Source organism: Girardinichthys multiradiatus, chromosome 11, assembly GCF_021462225.1.
Source record: "Girardinichthys multiradiatus isolate DD_20200921_A chromosome 11, DD_fGirMul_XY1, whole genome shotgun sequence".
In the NCBI taxonomy this organism is placed as follows: domain Eukaryota; kingdom Metazoa; phylum Chordata; class Actinopteri; order Cyprinodontiformes; family Goodeidae; genus Girardinichthys; species Girardinichthys multiradiatus.
In genome coordinates this window covers 284,813-303,026 of record NC_061804.1, presented here as the reverse complement: position 1 = coordinate 303,026, position 18,214 = coordinate 284,813, and the positions used below count along the sequence as shown (strand labels likewise).

Sequence of the window (18,214 nt, the reverse complement as noted above, 5' to 3'; positions counted from 1 at the left end):
AGATCATCCCTACATGATTATCTATTTCAGCCTTCAGACGGCTGACACCCAACGACTATCTAGTGACCAATTTGGTAACTTCAGCAGAGGACTCAGGGGGGCAACTGCGGAACCAGCTCCTATCAGCATCAGTTTAGAGAAAAAGCAGGGAGAACTGATTTTTAATGTTACTGGTAGCAAAACAGACAGAGAGAGCAGCATTTACATTAGTGGCTGCAGGACAGTGGAGGTGTACGAAGGTGGAGACCTGACCATTACCTGGATCATGGAGGCCTATCCCCCAATCAGACAGCATCACTGGATGACACCAGAACACGTAACCAATGTTGGCAACAGCAGCGTATATGAGAGGAGCTACACTGCCAAAGACTACAGGTGTGATATCTCACCACTGTGTGCCAATGAGTTGACTGCTGCTGGTCCAAGACTGGCTGAACGAGACATTCTACCTTGAAAGTCTACAGATCAATTATTTAGTCGACACCAACCCAATATACAGCAGCAATACCCCTTAAAAGGTTTACAATAAAGCCCCAAAAAGACTAACAATACCACCTTCATTTTGAATTAAATGAATTATTGAAGAACATTTAAAAACAGCAGGTTTTCCTGAAGTGCTGTCAAAAATAAGTTAAACAGAATTCAATTCAATTCAGTTTATTTATATAGCGCCAATTCAGAACACATGAAACCAAGACATAAAACAGAAATTTAAAGCACTCCTGAAACAGAACAAAGGCATTAAAAGGGTCATGTCAACTGACTCAGGCCAAACGCTACTGAAAAAATAAGTAGTTTTTAAAAGAGACCTAAAACAGGAAGATAAGATGCTTGTATAATATTAATGGCAATATATTCCAAAGTTTGGGAGCCCCAACAGAAAAAGCCTGATCTCCTTCGACTGGTTTTTGGGACACCTAAAAGCAGCTGGTCGCCTGATCCAAGGGTGTGCGAAGGAAGAGAAGGCTGGAGTAAATCAGAGTGGCATAGAGGAGCAAAACCATTTAGGCTTTAATAAGCTGACATAAGGATTTTTAAAATGAATTTTGTGATGCTCATGGAGGACAGGATAATAAAGATGTGCTCATGTCTGTGTGGACCACGTAAAAGACAGGCAGTAGCATTTTGAACAAGCTGAAGACGTAAAAAGGATGCTTGACTGACACCAGCATAAAGTGGATGGCAATAGTTGAGACCAATTAAGATAAAGGCATATATTATTCTCTCCAAGTCACACCTCCACAAAACAGAGCTGATTTGTTTGTTAAGTTTAAACTCCGAGTCCATAATGAGTCAGATTCAAATGTATTACATGCAGTCTGATGTGTGACTCGAGGCAACCAAAATGAAATGGGTGGGTTGTTTGAGGAACTATCAGGCCTGAATAAAATAACCTCAGTTCTGTTTTCAATGGAGCTCAAAACATTTAGAGCCATACAAACTTTTTAATTATGTACACCAGCTCTACTTCCACTTTAAAAAGGTTTATTAACCAATTGTAACACCTTAATAACACTAAACAGCTACAATGCCACCCAATGTACACATCCACTCTACCTCTTACATTTTACATTATAACAAAAACAACCCAGCTACACCTGCATAATAATCCATACCAGCTACACTACCACATCATAATTATTGTCATTATTGTTGTTGCTGTTATTATTTCTCATATTTATTTCAGTGATTTATAAAGCACTTTACAAACCAAAGTACTTTATGAGATAATAAGAAGGTAAAAATAAGATAGTAAAATATAAAGTGACAATTTAATCAGTGAAATCAACAATAAAATGCAGAAGAAACCAGGACTGGTCTAACAGCCCTTAAAAAGATGAGTTTTAAAAGAGATTTAAAATCATCTAAAGTTCCAGCAGACTTCACAGAGAGAGGGAGGCAGGTCCATCCAACCATACAGGGGTTTGCAGTGGTCCAGTCTAGAAGTAATAAAAGCTTGAAAAACCCTCTGAAGGACATCATCAGGAAGAAAACCTTTCACTTTACTAATAAATGAATAGATTCCTAATAGAGACCAAACAGCACCAGTGCATCCTGTCCACAGGTCAGATTTACCACCTTAACAGCTGCTACAGTCATTAAAGAGCTCCAAACCAACCACCTTAAAAATATTAAACAAGCTTTATGCCACCCTACAAACCAATACAGTTCAACAGCTTTGAAACAAACCATCTAAACCTCCAACAGCACCTTTGAAACAGAACTACCTTAATTATGTAATAATGTTTGTTAGGGATGAAGTTTTGGTAGAAACATTTTCAAGTCCGAGGCCATGGTTCTCGACAGGAAAAGGGTGGCTTGTCCTCTTCAGGTTGGAGGGGAGTTCCTGCCTCAAGTGGAGGATATCAAGTATCTCGGGGTCTTGTTCACAAGTGAGGGAAGAATGGAGCAGGGGATTGACAGACGGATCGGTGCGGCTGCTGCAGTAATGGGGGCGCTGTGCCGGTCCGTTGTGGTGAAGAGAGAGCTGAGCCGAAAAGTGAAGCTCTCAATTTACCGGTCGGTCTACGTTCCTACCCTCACTTATGGCCATGAACTTTGGGTCATGACCGAAAGAACGAGATCCTGGATACAAGTGGCTGAAATGAGCTTCCTCCGTAGGGTGGCCGGCACTCCCTTAGAGATAGGGTGAGGAGCTCGGCCATCCGGGAGGAGCTCAGAGTAGAGCTGCTGCTCCTACACATCGAGAGGAGCCAGTTGAGGTGGCTCGGGCATCTATACCGGATGCCTCCTGGACGCCTTCCTCGGGAGGTGTTCCAGGCACGTCCCACTGGGAGGAGGCCCAGGGGTCGGCCCAGGACACGCTGGAGGGACTATGTCTCTCGGCTGGCCTGGGAACGCCTTGGGCTCCCCCCGGAGGAGTTGGAGGAGGTGTCTGGGGAGAGGGACGTCTGGGTGTCTGTTGAGTCTGCTGCCCCCACTGTCCCGGATAAGCGGAAGACGACGTGTACGAGTACATTTTCAGGGTTCATGTTTTTGATTGTTAAACTTTGATAATGCAAGGTTAACATTGTTGATAATGTTTGTTAAGAAGGTGGTATTTTATTTAATGTTTAATGGTGGTATTTTAATCATGTGTGTTAGGTTGCTGTTTATGGTGGTATAATTGAGTTCTGTGACATGTTTTAAGGTGGTTTTGTTGTTGGAACAGGTCGGATGCAAACCTTCTGCTGCGGCGGGTGCGTAAGGAGGATGTCGGTCGATATTCTTTTAATTTTTCTAACTCATTCTTTAACGGGTCTCTGGATGTTGATCTACGGATCTACCGTAAGAACGTGTTCCCCCTTTTCAATGTCTGATTGTAGCATTGTCCAACCTGTGTTTCTTCATTGTTGGTAAACCTTTAAATCTGATTTGAACCCTCCAGGTTCTCCGACTGTTAGTATCACTCAGCAGAACCACTCCCTGATGTGCAGCAGCTCTGGTTATCCATGGCCCACAGTCCTCTGGTTGATCTGCACTGACAAGAACATGTACGTAAACTGAAAGCTGAAAGCACCCCCTACAGGCTGTGGGATTTAATATGATCTGTTGAGACCATGCATTTCATGTCCTGAAGGGGGCGCTACAGTGAGTGACATCTGAAGGTGCAGAATGTGTGGCTTTATTTCTGTTGTAAAATTCTTGTTTTGTTCACAAACATCTGCAGCCAGGTTAGGATCAAACCTGAACTGAAACTAAGATCAAATGGAATGATTATCACCTCTTCTTCAGGTGTGCTAACAGTTCCACCTATCAGGTGTCTCCACCTGCTGTAACCTCAGAGGAAGGGGAGGAGGTGAGGATACTCTTCCCACTGTCCGCTCATGATGATGATTTCACAGTCATGTGTATGGCACACAACCTGGTGGGCGAGTCTCGTCAAGTGTTTGTTCACCGTAAGTATCAGAGAAACACAAACTGAATTTACCTCAGCAAACTGATCCCAGGCCAGTCTCACCTGTCAGCATCCAAAGTCAGCTGGAGCAGAGTTTAGATACAGAGTTTAGCCAAGGGAGGAGATTGGGACGAATGCAGAGTTGAGTCTTAAATAAAAGATCTTACCTAAAAGATTAGGTGTAAAATAGATTTCTGTCTTCAAGTTCAACAAAACCAATAATTTCCTAGCTTTGGCCTCTTTCAGGTTCTACTGGACTTTACACTATCTTCACTCCTGCTATGATTGGAGCTCTGAGTGTTTCCTGCATCCTCCTCCTGCTGTTGGTAGTTGTGTTTTACAAGTGCAAACAGGTGAGTTCAGATCAGACAGGTGAGTATAGGTCCTGATGATAGAGACAAACATCCTTTTTTTTTTTCAACCAGAAACCAAAGTATGAAATTCTGTGGAAGATCATTGAGAGCAACGATGGGAACAACTACACCTTTGTGGACCCCACCCAGCTGCCGTACAATCAGAAGTGGGAGTTTCCTCGAGACAAACTGCGACTCGGTAGGATTCCTCAGCACACTTTCAACCTCCAGCGTGCCACCACTTGGATCTTTGACCTACAGACACTACAGTATTACCTACTGTCTCAGCGTAGCTTACATAGAAAGCATCTCCTCTTCCTCAGTCTTCTTCTCCCACCTTCATTATGTGTCCCTGCATTCTGGCTCTCAGGTGCCGTTCTGGGCTCAGGGGCTTTTGGCAAGGTTGTTGAAGCAACGGCGTACGGTATGGAAACCGAAAACAAGGCCACCAGAGTCGCGGTCAAGATGCTGAAATGTGATTCCACAAACCTTCCGAATTATTATTCTGTGATATGAGGGAACCATCTGACGTTTCATGTGTTTACCTGCAGCAAACGCTCACACAGAGGAACGGGAGGCTCTGATGTCAGAGCTGAAGATCCTTAGCCATCTTGGTTACCATGACAACATCGTCAACCTGCTGGGAGCGTGCACGCAAGGAGGTGATAGGAATTTTACTGATCAGCGTAAACTCGAAGGATGTGATGGACCGAACCCTACTGCTATGGACTGAAATGTCATGATTACGTCTGGGTGTGGTTGAAGGTGCAGGGAGCCTTTCATGAGACCAGCCTGAAACCAGTATAGATCTGTTAGGAATTAATATACAACCCAGTCTAAGACCAGTTTATTGTCATCCTGAAACTATCGTAAAGTCAGTTCAAAATTTAAATGTTCAAATACCATTATTAGTACATCCAGAACCAATCAGGAGTCAGTGTAAAACCCTTTTTATAGTGTTCAACAGGTCTGAAATCCTCTGAGCTAGTCTATACCAATCTGAAGCCAGTGTGTTATTGGTCCAAACCATTTCCGGTGTGACGTGTCTGAGCTAGACTAGTTTCACCTCTCATTTTTGACAAGTCAAGAACCGGTTCTGGTGAGTCTGAAACCTAAAATCAGATTGAATCTGTCCTAACTAATCATAGTACAATAGAATAACTCCATACTAATTTAAAATGGTCAGAAACCATTTAAACCAGACCTAAAAATCTGTACCAATCTGAAGTGGATCTTTCATGAAACACAATTTGTAATGTCTGCACCAAATCATGTTTACTTGAAGATCTGAGAGACAAAGAAACGTTCCTGTTTGAACAAGAAGGACTTTATTGTGATTTATAGATTTTCTCCCATGTTTATTATTAACTAACACACTTTAAATCATCTCTCCCAATCTTTGACCCTGACAGGCCCCATGCTAATGATCACAGAGTACTGTAGCCATGGTGACCTACTCAACTTCCTGCGGGCTCACGCTCAGGACTTCATGGCGTCCGTGATAACAGTAGACGAGGTTGGAGATGAGGTGTTCTATAAGAACGTGACACAGCAAGAAAAGCTGCGCAGGTGAGATGTCTGTTTCACAAAGATTTTATTTTCCCCTCCATGGTTTTCAGCCAGCTTCATGAGTCCTTCTCAACAATCAAATTATTACTCAGGTTAGGGTCTGGTTTTCAAAACAGCCGAGAAGTTGAATACAGTCTGATATTGCAGTGATGATTGATTATCATGTAATTCTTTTTAAGAAAAATGTGCTGATTAGTTAATTGTAGTTTTAGTTCCTTCCCATCTGTTAGGCCTGTAGCAGGAACAGTTCAGGTAAAGTTCAGGTGAATCATAACATCCAATAATGTGACCTGCAGTGACAGTGGGATCTCATGCTGGTCAGAGTACCAGGAGATGCAACCGGCCCTGTTTCCAGGTCAAAATGACCAAGGTAAGACCAAGCTCACTTGATTGCACCTGGTTTCACCTGGACTTTCACCTGGGCTCACCTGGAGTTTCTATTTCTGTCAGGTGAACACATGTTCAGTCTGTCTCTCTGTGACCTCATGAGGTTTTCCTACCATGTGGCTCAGGGACTTGACTTCCTGTCCTCCAAAAATGTAAGAACACAGTCAGACATGCACACACAGTACAAACCAAGGTTTTGTAATGATGTCCAGGGTCTCAGAACCTAAAACCTAACTAAATCTGGTTTCCACCAGAGTCCTAGAGCAGGTTTGTTAAAAAGAAAGGAGAAGCCTTGAGGGCACACAAGGCTCTGGCAGCCTTGTGTGCCCTCAAGATCCCTTAGATGTAATGTCCATTTGTGTTTAGTTCTCCTAAGGTCCAGGCTGGTCCACAGAGGTGATCGGGCCTTTTCAGTTGTAGCTCCTAAACTGTGGAACCAGCTGCCCCTTTATATTAGACAGGCTTCAACTCTTGGTGTTTGAAATCTCTTCTTAAAACACATTTATACTCACTGGCTTTAAATACAGTGATAGTTTTTTTCCTTGTATACATATCTAGTATAGTGTTTATATGGAATTATCATTTATTGTTTTTTGTGTGCAGCACTTTGGCCAAAGGTAGTTGTTCTTAAATGTGCTATATAAATAAATTTGATTTGATTTGAATGGAAACAGAATTTCTTTGTAATGCTGAATGTCCTCAGAGTGACTGATGATTAATGACATCATCTGACCTGTCCATGTCTCTGCTGTTGGTCTTTCAGTGCATCCACAGAGATGTGGCAGCAAGAAACGTCCTGCTGACGGATTTTCGTGTTGCAAAAATCTGTGACTTTGGTTTGGCTCGAGACATTCGAAACGATGACAGCTACATTGTTCAGGGAAATGTGAGTAATGTGTTAAATTACTGACATCTGATCTTAGGTATAATCCAAACTAATGGCAAAGGGTACTTTACTTTGAGATTTTATGTTTTATTTTGACAGGCCCGGCTGCCGGTAAAGTGGATGGCACCAGAGAGCATCTTTCAGTGTCTCTACACAGTACAAAGTGATGTCTGGTCCTACGGAGTCCTGCTGTGGGAGATCTTCTCTCTGGGTAACCATGGAAACAGTAACCCTAACCTCACTGAGAAAAAGTTAAACATCTGATTCCATATTTTAATCAGTTTCTGTGTTCATCTGCTCAGGTAAGAGCCCATATCCCAATGTTGTGGTGGATACCAACTTCTACAAGATGATCAAAGATGGCCACCACATGGAGCAACCAGAGTTCGCTCCAAATGAAATGTGAGAAGAAACATCTTTATGTTGATGTGAATTTAATTATTTTGAAAGTGATGTTCACCTGTTCTTTTGAGTGTTTTCTAATGTTAATGTCCAATCCTTCTAATTGTCTATTTACCTATTTTCTTAAGATGATCTAAATTTGAGTCTTAATGGTAAAACGTTGCTGTGAAGATCCCAAGGCCTTTCCAAGATCAAAAGGGATATGTAATGACTCCAGAGATAAGATGGCGATGAGTCATAAATAAATATTTGACCTGCCTGGCTCTAGCATTAGACATTAGCGGTTTTAGCTAATAAAAGAAAGCTTATAGCTTGTTCACCACTTCTTTAAGGTTTGAACATGTACCTTTGACTACCATTAATATACATATGAACATGCGTATAAGAGCTTGTATCTGCTTCAAAACCAATCCGATCCAGCCTGAAACCTCTGGCTCTGTGGTCTGTTAGCACTGAAAGGGTTTAGCTTCCGCACCACAAACAAAGCAAAACATCATGAAACAAACAATACTTAGATTGGTCTATCCTAAACTAATTTTCTCTGCCCAAACACCACCTCTTACAAGAATCGTTCTGAAGAAGGAGTATGCGAGGTCCAAAGGACACTGATTTGGCAAAGTTGGCCTGGTCCGAACCACGTGGCGGGCACAAACAAAGGAAGGTTGCAGCTACTCTCAGAAGCAGCTGTTGGGGGGTAGCTCCCGCTATTCTGACTGGCACGTAGGAAAACGTGCAAAATTACGATTGCTGTTGTCTCCTCTCCAGCAGGGAGGAAGGAAGCCAGTTCACTTGAGACAGAGTCTCTTCTGAGCATCTCTGGCTATGGTTGCTTTTCTGCAAAAGCTCAGAAAGGTTGAAGACCGATTGTCTTAATTCCACGTTTTGCATGAACGTTGGATTATTTGGACAGCAGATCATACTTAACTTTGTGGTTGCTCTTGATCGACAGGTACTCGAATGTCATTGTAGTCACTCTGGATCTAATTTTGAAGAATTAGTCCAGCTTGCCAGCAAGTCAGAAATTCATGCACGTTGCCTCCGCTGTCCGCCTCACTGGGAGTCATGTGGTAGAGGACGTGATGGAGTGCAGAAAGTGTTTTTGATAGTGGTTCCATGATATCACAGAGATTCCAGCTGTGACTCCTCCTGCGTGGGCTGGGCTAGAAGTAGGTTAAAAGATATATTTGAAGATGCAACCTGTTTTTATCCATGTTTAGGGGAACAACATGGTGACCAGAATAAGGAAATCATCAAAGTTCATCTACTGTCTGACAATGCTCTCAAAAAGTCCACCTCCCAAGCCAACCACAGGCTGGGAGCACTCTGCTTTTCTTTCCCAAGTCTTTGAATGGTTTCCTAGAACTTTCTTAAAACCAAAGTGTATCTCCTTGGCCTCACTGAAGCGCTCTCTCAGTCTGTCAGTTCCTCCCACCACCAAACCTAAATCAACAGTAGGTGGGCATCATTTGATAGCTGACCTGCTGTTTAGCCAAGTGTAGAAGAAATGATTCCACAGGGTAAAATCCATGACTTAAAAATTCTTCATCAACCTTTGGCCAAAGTGGAGCTCGTACCAAATATTCTTAAAGAGCACAATTCTCACAATTCTCTGGACAACCCCTTCCTATCTCTCCAAGTGTCTCCATAATTACCTACATGGGCACTGAAGTTCTTGAAGAGAAAAATAGACCCCCAATGGTACTCCGTTCATTACACCAGATGATGTGAATAAGCACAAACAGCAGTAAGAACCTTTTCTTTTGCAACTTGAAGCTGCAAAAATGCATCCCTCTCACTTGCTGGTGAAAATTTCCAAACTGAAAATCTTACCTAGGGGTTGTAGAATCCCTAGACCTACTCAATGTCTCCCTCCTAGGGTAGCTTTGGATTTAGAGAGAGTCCAGTTTTTCTTCTGGTGTTGGGTTTCAGAGTCTGAGCTGTCGATGGGGGAGCAGCTATAACTCTTTGGTGTCTTACATCCTAATAGAGCAGCTAGTTTTCTGTCTGAGAGGTGCATTCACTGTCTCCAAAGCTATATTATGACACAAGAAATTGGCACATCTCAGACCCTGCCCTCACTCGCTAAGTGGCCCACACTCCTCCGAACCTCAAGGACCCCTCAGCTTGTGGAACTATGTGGCTTCTTCACCCTAAGCCCAGCCAAGTCACATGAGCCAAGGGCTGTTTGTTAAGGTGGTAATGCTACAGAGAAGAAATGTAAGTTAATTAAGTTAATTTAAACACTCACATGTGCTCTCAGGTATCACCTCATGAAACTCTGCTGGAGTCTGGAGCCCACCCACAGACCAACCTTTAAAACCATTGGTCAGCTCATCAAGAGTCTCCTCCCCTTGACCAATGACATGATGCCATGTCAGAGCGACCAGGTGAGAAAACTAAGGGCTGTTTAAATCCTCAGTGTTGTCCAAAAGGCTATTGCTTTCTTATTACACTCTTCTTCTCTCCTCAGGTGATGTATAAAAACATTGATGAATGCAGACAAGAAGAAGAAGAGGAGGTCCGAGGTAGTGCACTGAAGAGAAAAGAAGAGCAAGGTAGATATTATAAAGCTGTTTACATTCTTCATGAAACTGTTCTCACTTCCTGTTCTCCTGCTCACAGATCACCATGACGACTGTGAAGATGGAGAGGAGAGGGAGCCGACAATGAACAACATCTACCAGCTCTCCTGAACCTATCACCTAATCAGTTTCGGTTGCTAGTGAAACTTTATAGACAATCTCACATTGACAAATGAAAATCAGTGTCAATTTATTCCAATAACAAAGTTCTCTATCGTCAGTCAAAGAAAAGAAAACTCTAAATGCAGAGAAAACATCATTTGTTCTAGCAAGGTCTCAGAATCTGCTGGAATTAAAAGCCAAAGAAAGGATTGAGACTTGAACTGAGCAGAAAACGATTGCACTGCTTTGGTACAGCCACCGTAGAAGCAGGAAAGGCTTTTAGATCTTTGTCTAAGCCAAGCCCAAATTTATGACCAGAGTGGTCGGAAACTACTTTACAACCAGATCTTTACATCATTTAGACATTTCAGAATGAAATGAAACATTATGAAAATGTATCTACATCTATAAATAATAGATAATGATTTAATGTGACAATTAAATTGTGCTATGATTGAATGCATATTAAATCTCAGCTCATTATTATGAAATATATTTTATTTTCCATTAAAAATCAGCTTTATAATATAAAAGACTGTCATATAAAAGGTCAAGGTTTAGGAAGGATGGTGGAGTTTTTTTAATGTCATTCAGCTCTGGTTACCTTAGCAGATCAAACTGAGGGGAATAATTTATCATATGAGGCCATTGTGAGTTGTTTGGATGACATCTTTCAAATGATCGGGATGATAATTGCTCTCCAGAATGTTAGCATCGACGATGCCATTGTGGATCCCCCGAGAGCCAGCATTCAAGACTTTAGTGGTGTCTGGCATAACCATCGGGGTTATTGCTGTTATGTTTTCTGTGTCGCCCAGCACAGTTCACTGCGTACCGGTGAGCCGGCAGTCATGCCAGCCGACGTTAGCTCTGATGGCTGCTGAGGAGGTCATGCAATCATTTAAATCTGGTGTACTGGAACAGAGGCACATTTAAAACATGTAGGGCAGGGGTACTAGAGGAGCAGGGTTGGGAAACACTGGTATAGATGAGCCTCTAACATCATCTGAGAGATTGTGTTGTCACCTCTCATGATTGTGGAGAAAAGAATTGCTGAAAGTGACACAAAAAAATATAACAGATAAGCATTAGTAGCTACTTTGACCCGTTATTTCTCCAACAATCTACAATAAAATTATTTATTTTTTACATAAACATGTATGTGAAAGTTGTAAATATGTCATTAATATACATTTTCTGAAGGTTACTTTTCTGTTTTCCTCTTAATTACTCAACCGTTGCCTGGATTGGCATCTGGTCTGCTCTATTGTCTGCGTGAAGCTGATCTTTAACAGAGAGCTGACATCACCGGCGTGACTGTCGACTCACTGGACCGCAGTGAACTGTGCTGTGGTCTGCATATTCTTGACTACATAAAAATAGCCTCAACAATAATTTCAATTATTAGGTAAAAATTTTATATGAAAATTCTTTTATATTATAAAGTTGATTTTTAATGGAAAATGAAATATATTTCATAATAATGAATGAGAATTTAATATGCATTCAATTATTTCACAATATCATTGTCACATTAAATCATTATCTGTTATTTATAGATGTAGATACTTATTTCACGATGTTTCATTTATTTATTTAATTTTGAACGCTTTGGCGTCCATAGGCAGCCCCCACAGGTAAAAGGAGCTGCAGAAGAGGAGTACTGACCAGGAGTATATGACTTAAAGCCGGATTTAGATGATGAGCCTCAAATACCAAGCAGCTCTGAGAGCAGAATATTATGGTCCATAGAGAACTAAAACAGCAGAGTTTCCTGAATCAACTGTTAAAACTCTTCACATGGCCTTCTCTGTACTATGGCCAGAGCTTAAACCAGACCAGAACTTTTCATTGATGCTGTTGGATCTCAAATAATTCTGAAATCAAAATTACTTTCTCTGAAATCTTGGAAAAAGGTGGTTTAGATGTTTGTCTGTTGTTAGAAATCCCTGTTGGATGAACATCCTATTTTATAAGTGGCTGCACGTTAAAAAGCAGCGAGAAGAAAGGGACATACTGTCGGGGGGCTGTCTCCAGTGGTCAGAGAAAGGGTTCCTCCTGGATGGGTCATCAGTTCAACAACAGGCAACATTTCGCTTCAGCTTTCTAAAGAAATAAATCATTTTGTCTAATTTTGGTGATTTTACCTATGAAGAACGACTTCTTCCTGTTTGTGTTTTAGTCATGTTAGGTTCTTCAGTGTTGGATGTTAAACTGAGGCGTGTTCCTTCTTGTCTGAAACATGTTAAATGTAACATGTTAATATCATGCTCGATGTTTGAATCATATTGTGTCATAAACCGAACAGGAAATAGGATATGACCTTCAGAGTAAAGGTCTGGGTCTATCTGTTCCTAGCATCAAGTGTTTGACCTTTAGTTAGTTCTCAAAGGTTCTCCTCAGGTTCTCACCAGAGATGGACTCTGATATTCATGAATAAATCCAAATGAACAAACGTTGATGTTGCAAATGGTTTTTTTTTTAAAGTTTCTTCGAAGATTAAAAAACAAGTCTGGAGGTTCAGGAAGGCCTCCACCAGCAGACCCAAGGGCTACTAGAGGAAGACTTCCACCAGTAGACCCAAGGGCTACTAGAGGAAGACCTCCACCGGCAGACCCAAGGGTGCCGTAGATAGACCTCCACTGGCAGACCCAAGGGTTGCAGTAGGGAGACCTCCACCGGAAAATCCGGGGGCCACAGTAGGAAGACCTCCACCAGCAGACCAGGGGGCTACTAGAGGAAATCCTCCACCGGCAGACCCGAGGGTTGCAGGAGGAAGACCTCCACCGGCAGACCAGGGGGCTACTAGAGGAAGACCTCCACCAGTAGACCCAAAAAACTAGAGGAAAACCTCCACCGGTAGACCAGAGAGTTGCAGTAGGGAGACCTCCACCGGAAAATCCGGGGGCCACAGTAGGAAGACCTCCACCAGCAGACCAGGGGGCTACTAGAGGAAGACCTCCACCGGCAGACCCGAGGGTGCCATAGGGAGACCTCCACTGGCAGATCCGAGGGTTGCAGGAGGAAGACCTCCACCGGCATACCAGGGGGCCACTAGAGGAAGACCTCCACCAGTAGACCCAAAAAACTAGAGGAAGACCTCCACCAGCAGACCCATAAAACTAGAGGAAGACCTCCACCAGTAGACCCATAAAACTAGAGGAAGACCTCCACCAGTAGACCCAAAAAACTAGAGGAAGACCTCCACCGGCAGAACTGAGGGCTGCAGTAGGAAAACCTCCACCGGTAGACCAGAGGGCTGCAGTAGGGAGACCTCCACCGACAGACCAGGGGGCTACTAGAGGAAGACCTCCACCAGTAGACCCAAAAAACTAAAGGAAGACCTCCACCGGCAGCAACTGATGGCTGCAGTAGGAAAACCTCCACCGGTAGACCAGAGGGCTGGTTTTATATAAACAGCTGACATTCTCCAAGACTCGGTACCAAGTGAAACCTGTAAGGAGTCAGAATACTGGATACTGCTGGCTGAATGTTTCTGCCTCCATCATGCAGGACATCAGCTCCAGCTCCTGCTCCAGCAGACATATTGTAACAGGTTTAACTGCTGCAGGTTTGGATTTCAACCAAAGTCTCTGCATCGTGTTCTGCATTACTTCTTCCCATTATGCTTCTCTTCCTCAGTGTCATTCATCATGTTTTTCTGGTTATCAACTCTCTCTGGTAACAGCACTATGTTCTGATAACTCTGATGGATCAGACTGGCAGGTGAACCTGCTCAGGTGTGTCTGTGTACACAGGTAACGATCAATCAGCCAATCAGAAGAAAAACAGAACAATAATCATTAGAAGACATGTTTCAGCCTGCTTTTATCACAGTTTTATTCTATATTAATCAGCTTGCAGCTTCACATGTGAGCTACCTGCTGCAGGAGCCAGGTGAGAGCAGGGGCCGGACCCAGATTAACCAACAGCTTTACAGCTGCTGGACTTTAGATTCAGATTAACAACAATCAGCAGCTGACGTCAGCTCAGAGAGAGAACTTGACCTCCTGCAGAGGTTATAAAAACAGATTAAACACACAGGGATCTGATCTGCTTCCCACATGCTACACATGTTAAAAACATCATGTTAAGAACATCTGATGTTTGTCATGCTGGCGGCCCTAAATGTTGCTTCAGAATCTGAAACGGACTGATAGAGTTGAACTGGAGCCGCTCGCTGGTCTCTTATCAGCAGCATTGACTTTCAATGAGTCAGTGATCAATAAGAGCTTAATAAAAGCCAGAGTCAGAAGAGCAACATCAGAGCTGCTTCCTGCCGTCTCAACACGACAAACCGTTGATCTGAGGCCTGCAGCAGGTAAAATACAACATTAAAATGATTCTGGTTCTGCTGTTTACGGGTCGGCTAGGTTCAGATCTTTAAACCTGCGCAACACATAATTATACCTATTTAATAACATGAGGACAGAAAATTAACATGAAAAAGCTCACCTTTAATATTTCAGGCATCTTTATTACTTGGTTCTGGTTTCTGAGGAAGGAAATCAAATGTTTTCATGTTTAACAGTTTATAGTTTATTAGAGAAACTCCAGTTTTCAGAAGAGCTTCTGAAGGTGTTGGTTCTGTTCTAATAAAAATAAAAGTGATCAATTTATTTCTTTATACTGAGAAACAATGTACATAAAGGAATCATTTATGATTATTATTGGGTTATTTTTCATGTAGAAATATGATCATTTTAATTTAATGAGTTGATTTAAGTGTTCCTACAGACGGGGAGGTCTGAGGGGAGCATCATGTGGTGACTCTGCAGTTCAGTTTAAGGCTAGATTTATCAAGTTGTTTTGCAACAGAAACTGGTTCAAAATGGCTGAATTGTTCTCATATATGCCGACATATTTGAAATGATTCTAATCTAACCTTGTTTAGCTGAATTGGACTCAATCTGTCACGATGTCCCGGCACCTGTCGTCTGTGGAGATCCTCCTTTCCATCATTTCATCCCTTCTCCTTGTCTGTTGCATTGGCCTGAGTGTCGTTTCTTGGATTAGCCTGACGCATAAAGGTAAACGGTCCAGTTCTGGTCACATGATCAGCAGGTTTAACCGTGATGATGTTACGGATGATGTGTCCAGGTGCTGAGGAACCGTTGCAGCTTTCTGGTCGGATCGTGATCACAGCAGGAGTTGAGTTTTCTGACGAGCTGAGAAACTCCAGCAGTAAGCAATTTAAATCCCTGGCATTTGACCTTCAGCAACTGGTGAGAAAACAGAAGCTTTTATTGTGAAAGTTCACAGGAAAGACATAGCTGGGGCTTTTATTCTGAAATACTGGAATTAGCACCCTGTTATAATACTGGCTTTTACTGTAATAACCTGAAATCTTAATCTCAGATCAGACTGATCAGGTAGGAGCAGTTAGCTGATGACAGTCTGAGCTCTGATTGGTTGACAGGTGTCTGAGGCATTCACTTTCAGCGACCTGCTGCGGTTCTACAGATTCTGTCAGGTTCAACACTTCAGGTAAGACATCTAATCAATCATTGATCAATCACACCGTCATTGATCGAATAGTTAATCTCCAGTCAGATTAATGATCGATGAGTCCCAGCACTGACTCAGTATGGATCTCATTAATTGTTCTGATCATTAGGTTGATTACATTTATTGATTAATGCTAAATTAATTTATTGATGAGTGTATGTGCTTTGATTATTAATAATATGAAGTTTGGTCCTGATCCACCTTTAGTCCTGGCAGTGTGGTCGTGACCTTTGACCTATGGTTCAGTCAGCTGATTGACATGAAAGAAGTGGAGCAGCAGCTCAAGGCGGGTCTTCAGATAACAGGGGGAGGGGCATTGGTGATTGATATCAACAGCATCCAGATCACAGGTAAATCTGTGATGTGAAATCCTGACTGAAGGTAATCTTCAACATCACAACATGAGAAGAACATGAGAGTTTGCCGAGCTTCTCACTGAGTATGATCAAGTCCGCTTTGTTTTAAATTAATCTGGATTAGATCATTTTTTTTCAGAATAATCTGGATTATACATTTTTTGATTAATTTTGTACTCGTCGTCTTCCGCTTCATCCGGGATTGGGCCGCGGGGCAGCGGACTCAGTAGAGACACCCAAATGTCCCTCTCCCCAGAAACCTCCTCCAGCTCCTCGTGAGGGAGCTCAAGGCGTTCCCAGGCTCTACTCCGGGCTCCTCCCGGATGGCCGAGCTCCTCACCCTATCTATAAGGGAGTGCCCGGCCACCCTACGGAGGAAGCTCATTTCAGCCGCTTGTATCCGGGATCTCGTTCTTTCGGTCATGACCCAAAGTTCATGGCCATAGATGAGGGTAGGAACGTAGATCGACCCGTAAATTGAGAACTTTGCTTTTCGGCTCAGCTCTCTCTTCACCACAACGGACCGGCACAATGCCCCCATTACTGTGGCAGCCGCACCGATCCGTCTGTCGATCTCCCGCTCCATTCTCCCCTCACTCGTGAACAAGACCCCACGATACTTGAACTCCTCCACTTGAGGCAGGAACTCCCCTCCAACCTGAAGAGGACAAGCCACCCTTTTCCGGTTGAGAATCATGGCCTCGGACATGGAGGAGCTGATCTTCATCCGAGCTTCACGCTCGGCTGCGAACTGCCCCAGTGCATGCTGTAGGTCTTGACTTGAGGGGGCCAGCAGGACCACGTCATCTGCAAAAAGAAGAGACCACTGGTCCCCAAACCAGACTCCTTCCGCACCTTGCCAGCATCTAGAAATCTTGTCCATAAAAGTTATGAACAGGACTGGTGATGAAGGGCAGCTCTACCGGAGTCCAACATGCACCGGGAACAGGTCCACTTGGACTCTATGTCTCAAACCTCCCCCAGAATCTGGTCAAAGCTCTCCCGAAGGTGGGAGTTGAATACATCCCTGGCCAAGGGCTCTGCCAGACGTTCCCGGCAGATCCTCACTATGCACTTAGGCCTGCCAAGTCTGTCCGGTTTTCTCCTCTTCCAGTGGATCCAACTCACCACCAGGTGGTATTTATTGGACAGCTCAGCCCCTCTCTTCAACCGTGTGTCCAAAACATGCAGCCGAAGGTCTGAAGATCGGGGAGGCCATTCCTCTCGATCCCGCCTCTCCAGGTGTCACTGTCGTTTCCCACATGGGCGTTGAAGTCCCCCAGCAGAATAATGGAGTCCACAGGAGGGGCACTATGCAACACCCCCGACAGGGATGCCAAAAAGGCCGATAACTCTGCAACACCGCTCAGCCCGTAGGCCGAAACGACAGTCAGAGGCCTGTCCCCAACCCGAAGGCGCAGCGATGCGACCCTCCCTCTCATCCACTGGGATAAACCCCAACACAAGACAGCTGAGCTGGGGGGCAACAAGCAAACCCATCCCAGCTCACCAACTCTCCCCGTGGGCCACTCCAGAGTAGAAGAGAGTCTAGCCCCTCTCAAGGAGATGGGTTCCACGCTGTGCGTGGAGGTGAGCCCAACTATTTCTAGTCGATATCTCTCAACCTCCCGCAAAAGCTCAGTCTCCTTCCCCCCCAGCGAGGTGACATTCTACGTCCCTAGAGCCAGCCTAAGCATCCGGGGATCGGGCCGCCGAGGTCTCCACCTTCGTCCGCTGCCCGATTCTCTTTGCACCGGTCCCTCATGTTTACCCCTGCAGGTGGTGGGCCCACTGGGGGATGGCCTCGCATCTCTTGTTCAGGCTTGGCCCGGCTGGGTCCTGCGAGGAGCAACCCGGCCATCAGCCGCTCTCCGACGAGTCCCAGCCCCAGATCTGGCTTCAGGGTGGGACCCCGGGCGACATCACGTGCCTCGATTGTGTAGTCTTCATGAAGGTGTCTTGAACTGCTCTTTGTCTGACCCGTCACCCAGGGCCTGTTTGCCATGGGAGACCCTACCAGGGGCATTTAAGCCCCTGACAACATAGCCTCTAGGATCATTCGAGCACTCAAACCCCTCCAACACGTTAAGGTGGCGGTTCAAGGAGGGGAGATTCAATTCATTTTAATTATTTGAGTCAGGATATTCAGCAAGAAACAGGTCTGAGTTGAA

General features: G+C 43.9%; 2 protein-coding genes across 3 annotated transcripts in view; both read left to right on the top strand.

The window, feature by feature from the left end:
- csf1rb (colony stimulating factor 1 receptor, b) overlaps window positions 1-12,635 on the top strand; it is a 34,415-nt gene extending 21,780 nt beyond the window's left edge. The window contains exons 6-23 of one of the 2 annotated variants that reach the window (XM_047379079.1): window positions 3-375; window positions 3,173-3,288; window positions 3,389-3,494; window positions 3,736-3,899; window positions 4,145-4,251; window positions 4,324-4,450; window positions 4,622-4,726; window positions 4,803-4,913; window positions 5,664-5,820; window positions 6,117-6,190; window positions 6,271-6,359; window positions 6,971-7,093; window positions 7,193-7,304; window positions 7,396-7,495; window positions 9,756-9,882; window positions 9,966-10,050; window positions 10,118-10,192; window positions 10,234-12,635. In XM_047379079.1, coding sequence (XP_047235035.1) covers window positions 3-375; window positions 3,173-3,288; window positions 3,389-3,494; window positions 3,736-3,899; window positions 4,145-4,251; window positions 4,324-4,450; window positions 4,622-4,726; window positions 4,803-4,913; window positions 5,664-5,820; window positions 6,117-6,190; window positions 6,271-6,359; window positions 6,971-7,093; window positions 7,193-7,304; window positions 7,396-7,495; window positions 9,756-9,882; window positions 9,966-10,050; window positions 10,118-10,188 — 2,147 coding nt within the window. In that variant the 3' untranslated portion in view covers window positions 10,189-10,192; window positions 10,234-12,635. Of the gene's footprint in view, window positions 1-2; window positions 376-3,172; window positions 3,289-3,388; window positions 3,495-3,735; window positions 3,900-4,144; window positions 4,252-4,323; window positions 4,451-4,621; window positions 4,727-4,802; window positions 4,914-5,663; window positions 5,821-6,116; window positions 6,191-6,270; window positions 6,360-6,970; window positions 7,094-7,192; window positions 7,305-7,395; window positions 7,496-9,755; window positions 9,883-9,965; window positions 10,051-10,117 lie in introns of both variants that reach the window. The other variant, XM_047379078.1, reaches the window with a different exon arrangement.
- Window positions 12,636-14,266: 1,631 nt separating this feature from the next.
- Window positions 14,267-18,214, top strand: part of tmprss15 (transmembrane serine protease 15) — a 30,992-nt gene continuing 27,044 nt past the window's right edge. The window contains exons 1-5 of the mRNA XM_047378396.1: window positions 14,267-14,500; window positions 15,074-15,209; window positions 15,280-15,404; window positions 15,599-15,666; window positions 15,895-16,037. Of these exons, the coding sequence (XP_047234352.1) occupies window positions 15,098-15,209; window positions 15,280-15,404; window positions 15,599-15,666; window positions 15,895-16,037 (448 nt within the window). The 5' untranslated portion in view covers window positions 14,267-14,500; window positions 15,074-15,097. The remainder of the gene's footprint in view (window positions 14,501-15,073; window positions 15,210-15,279; window positions 15,405-15,598; window positions 15,667-15,894; window positions 16,038-18,214) is intronic.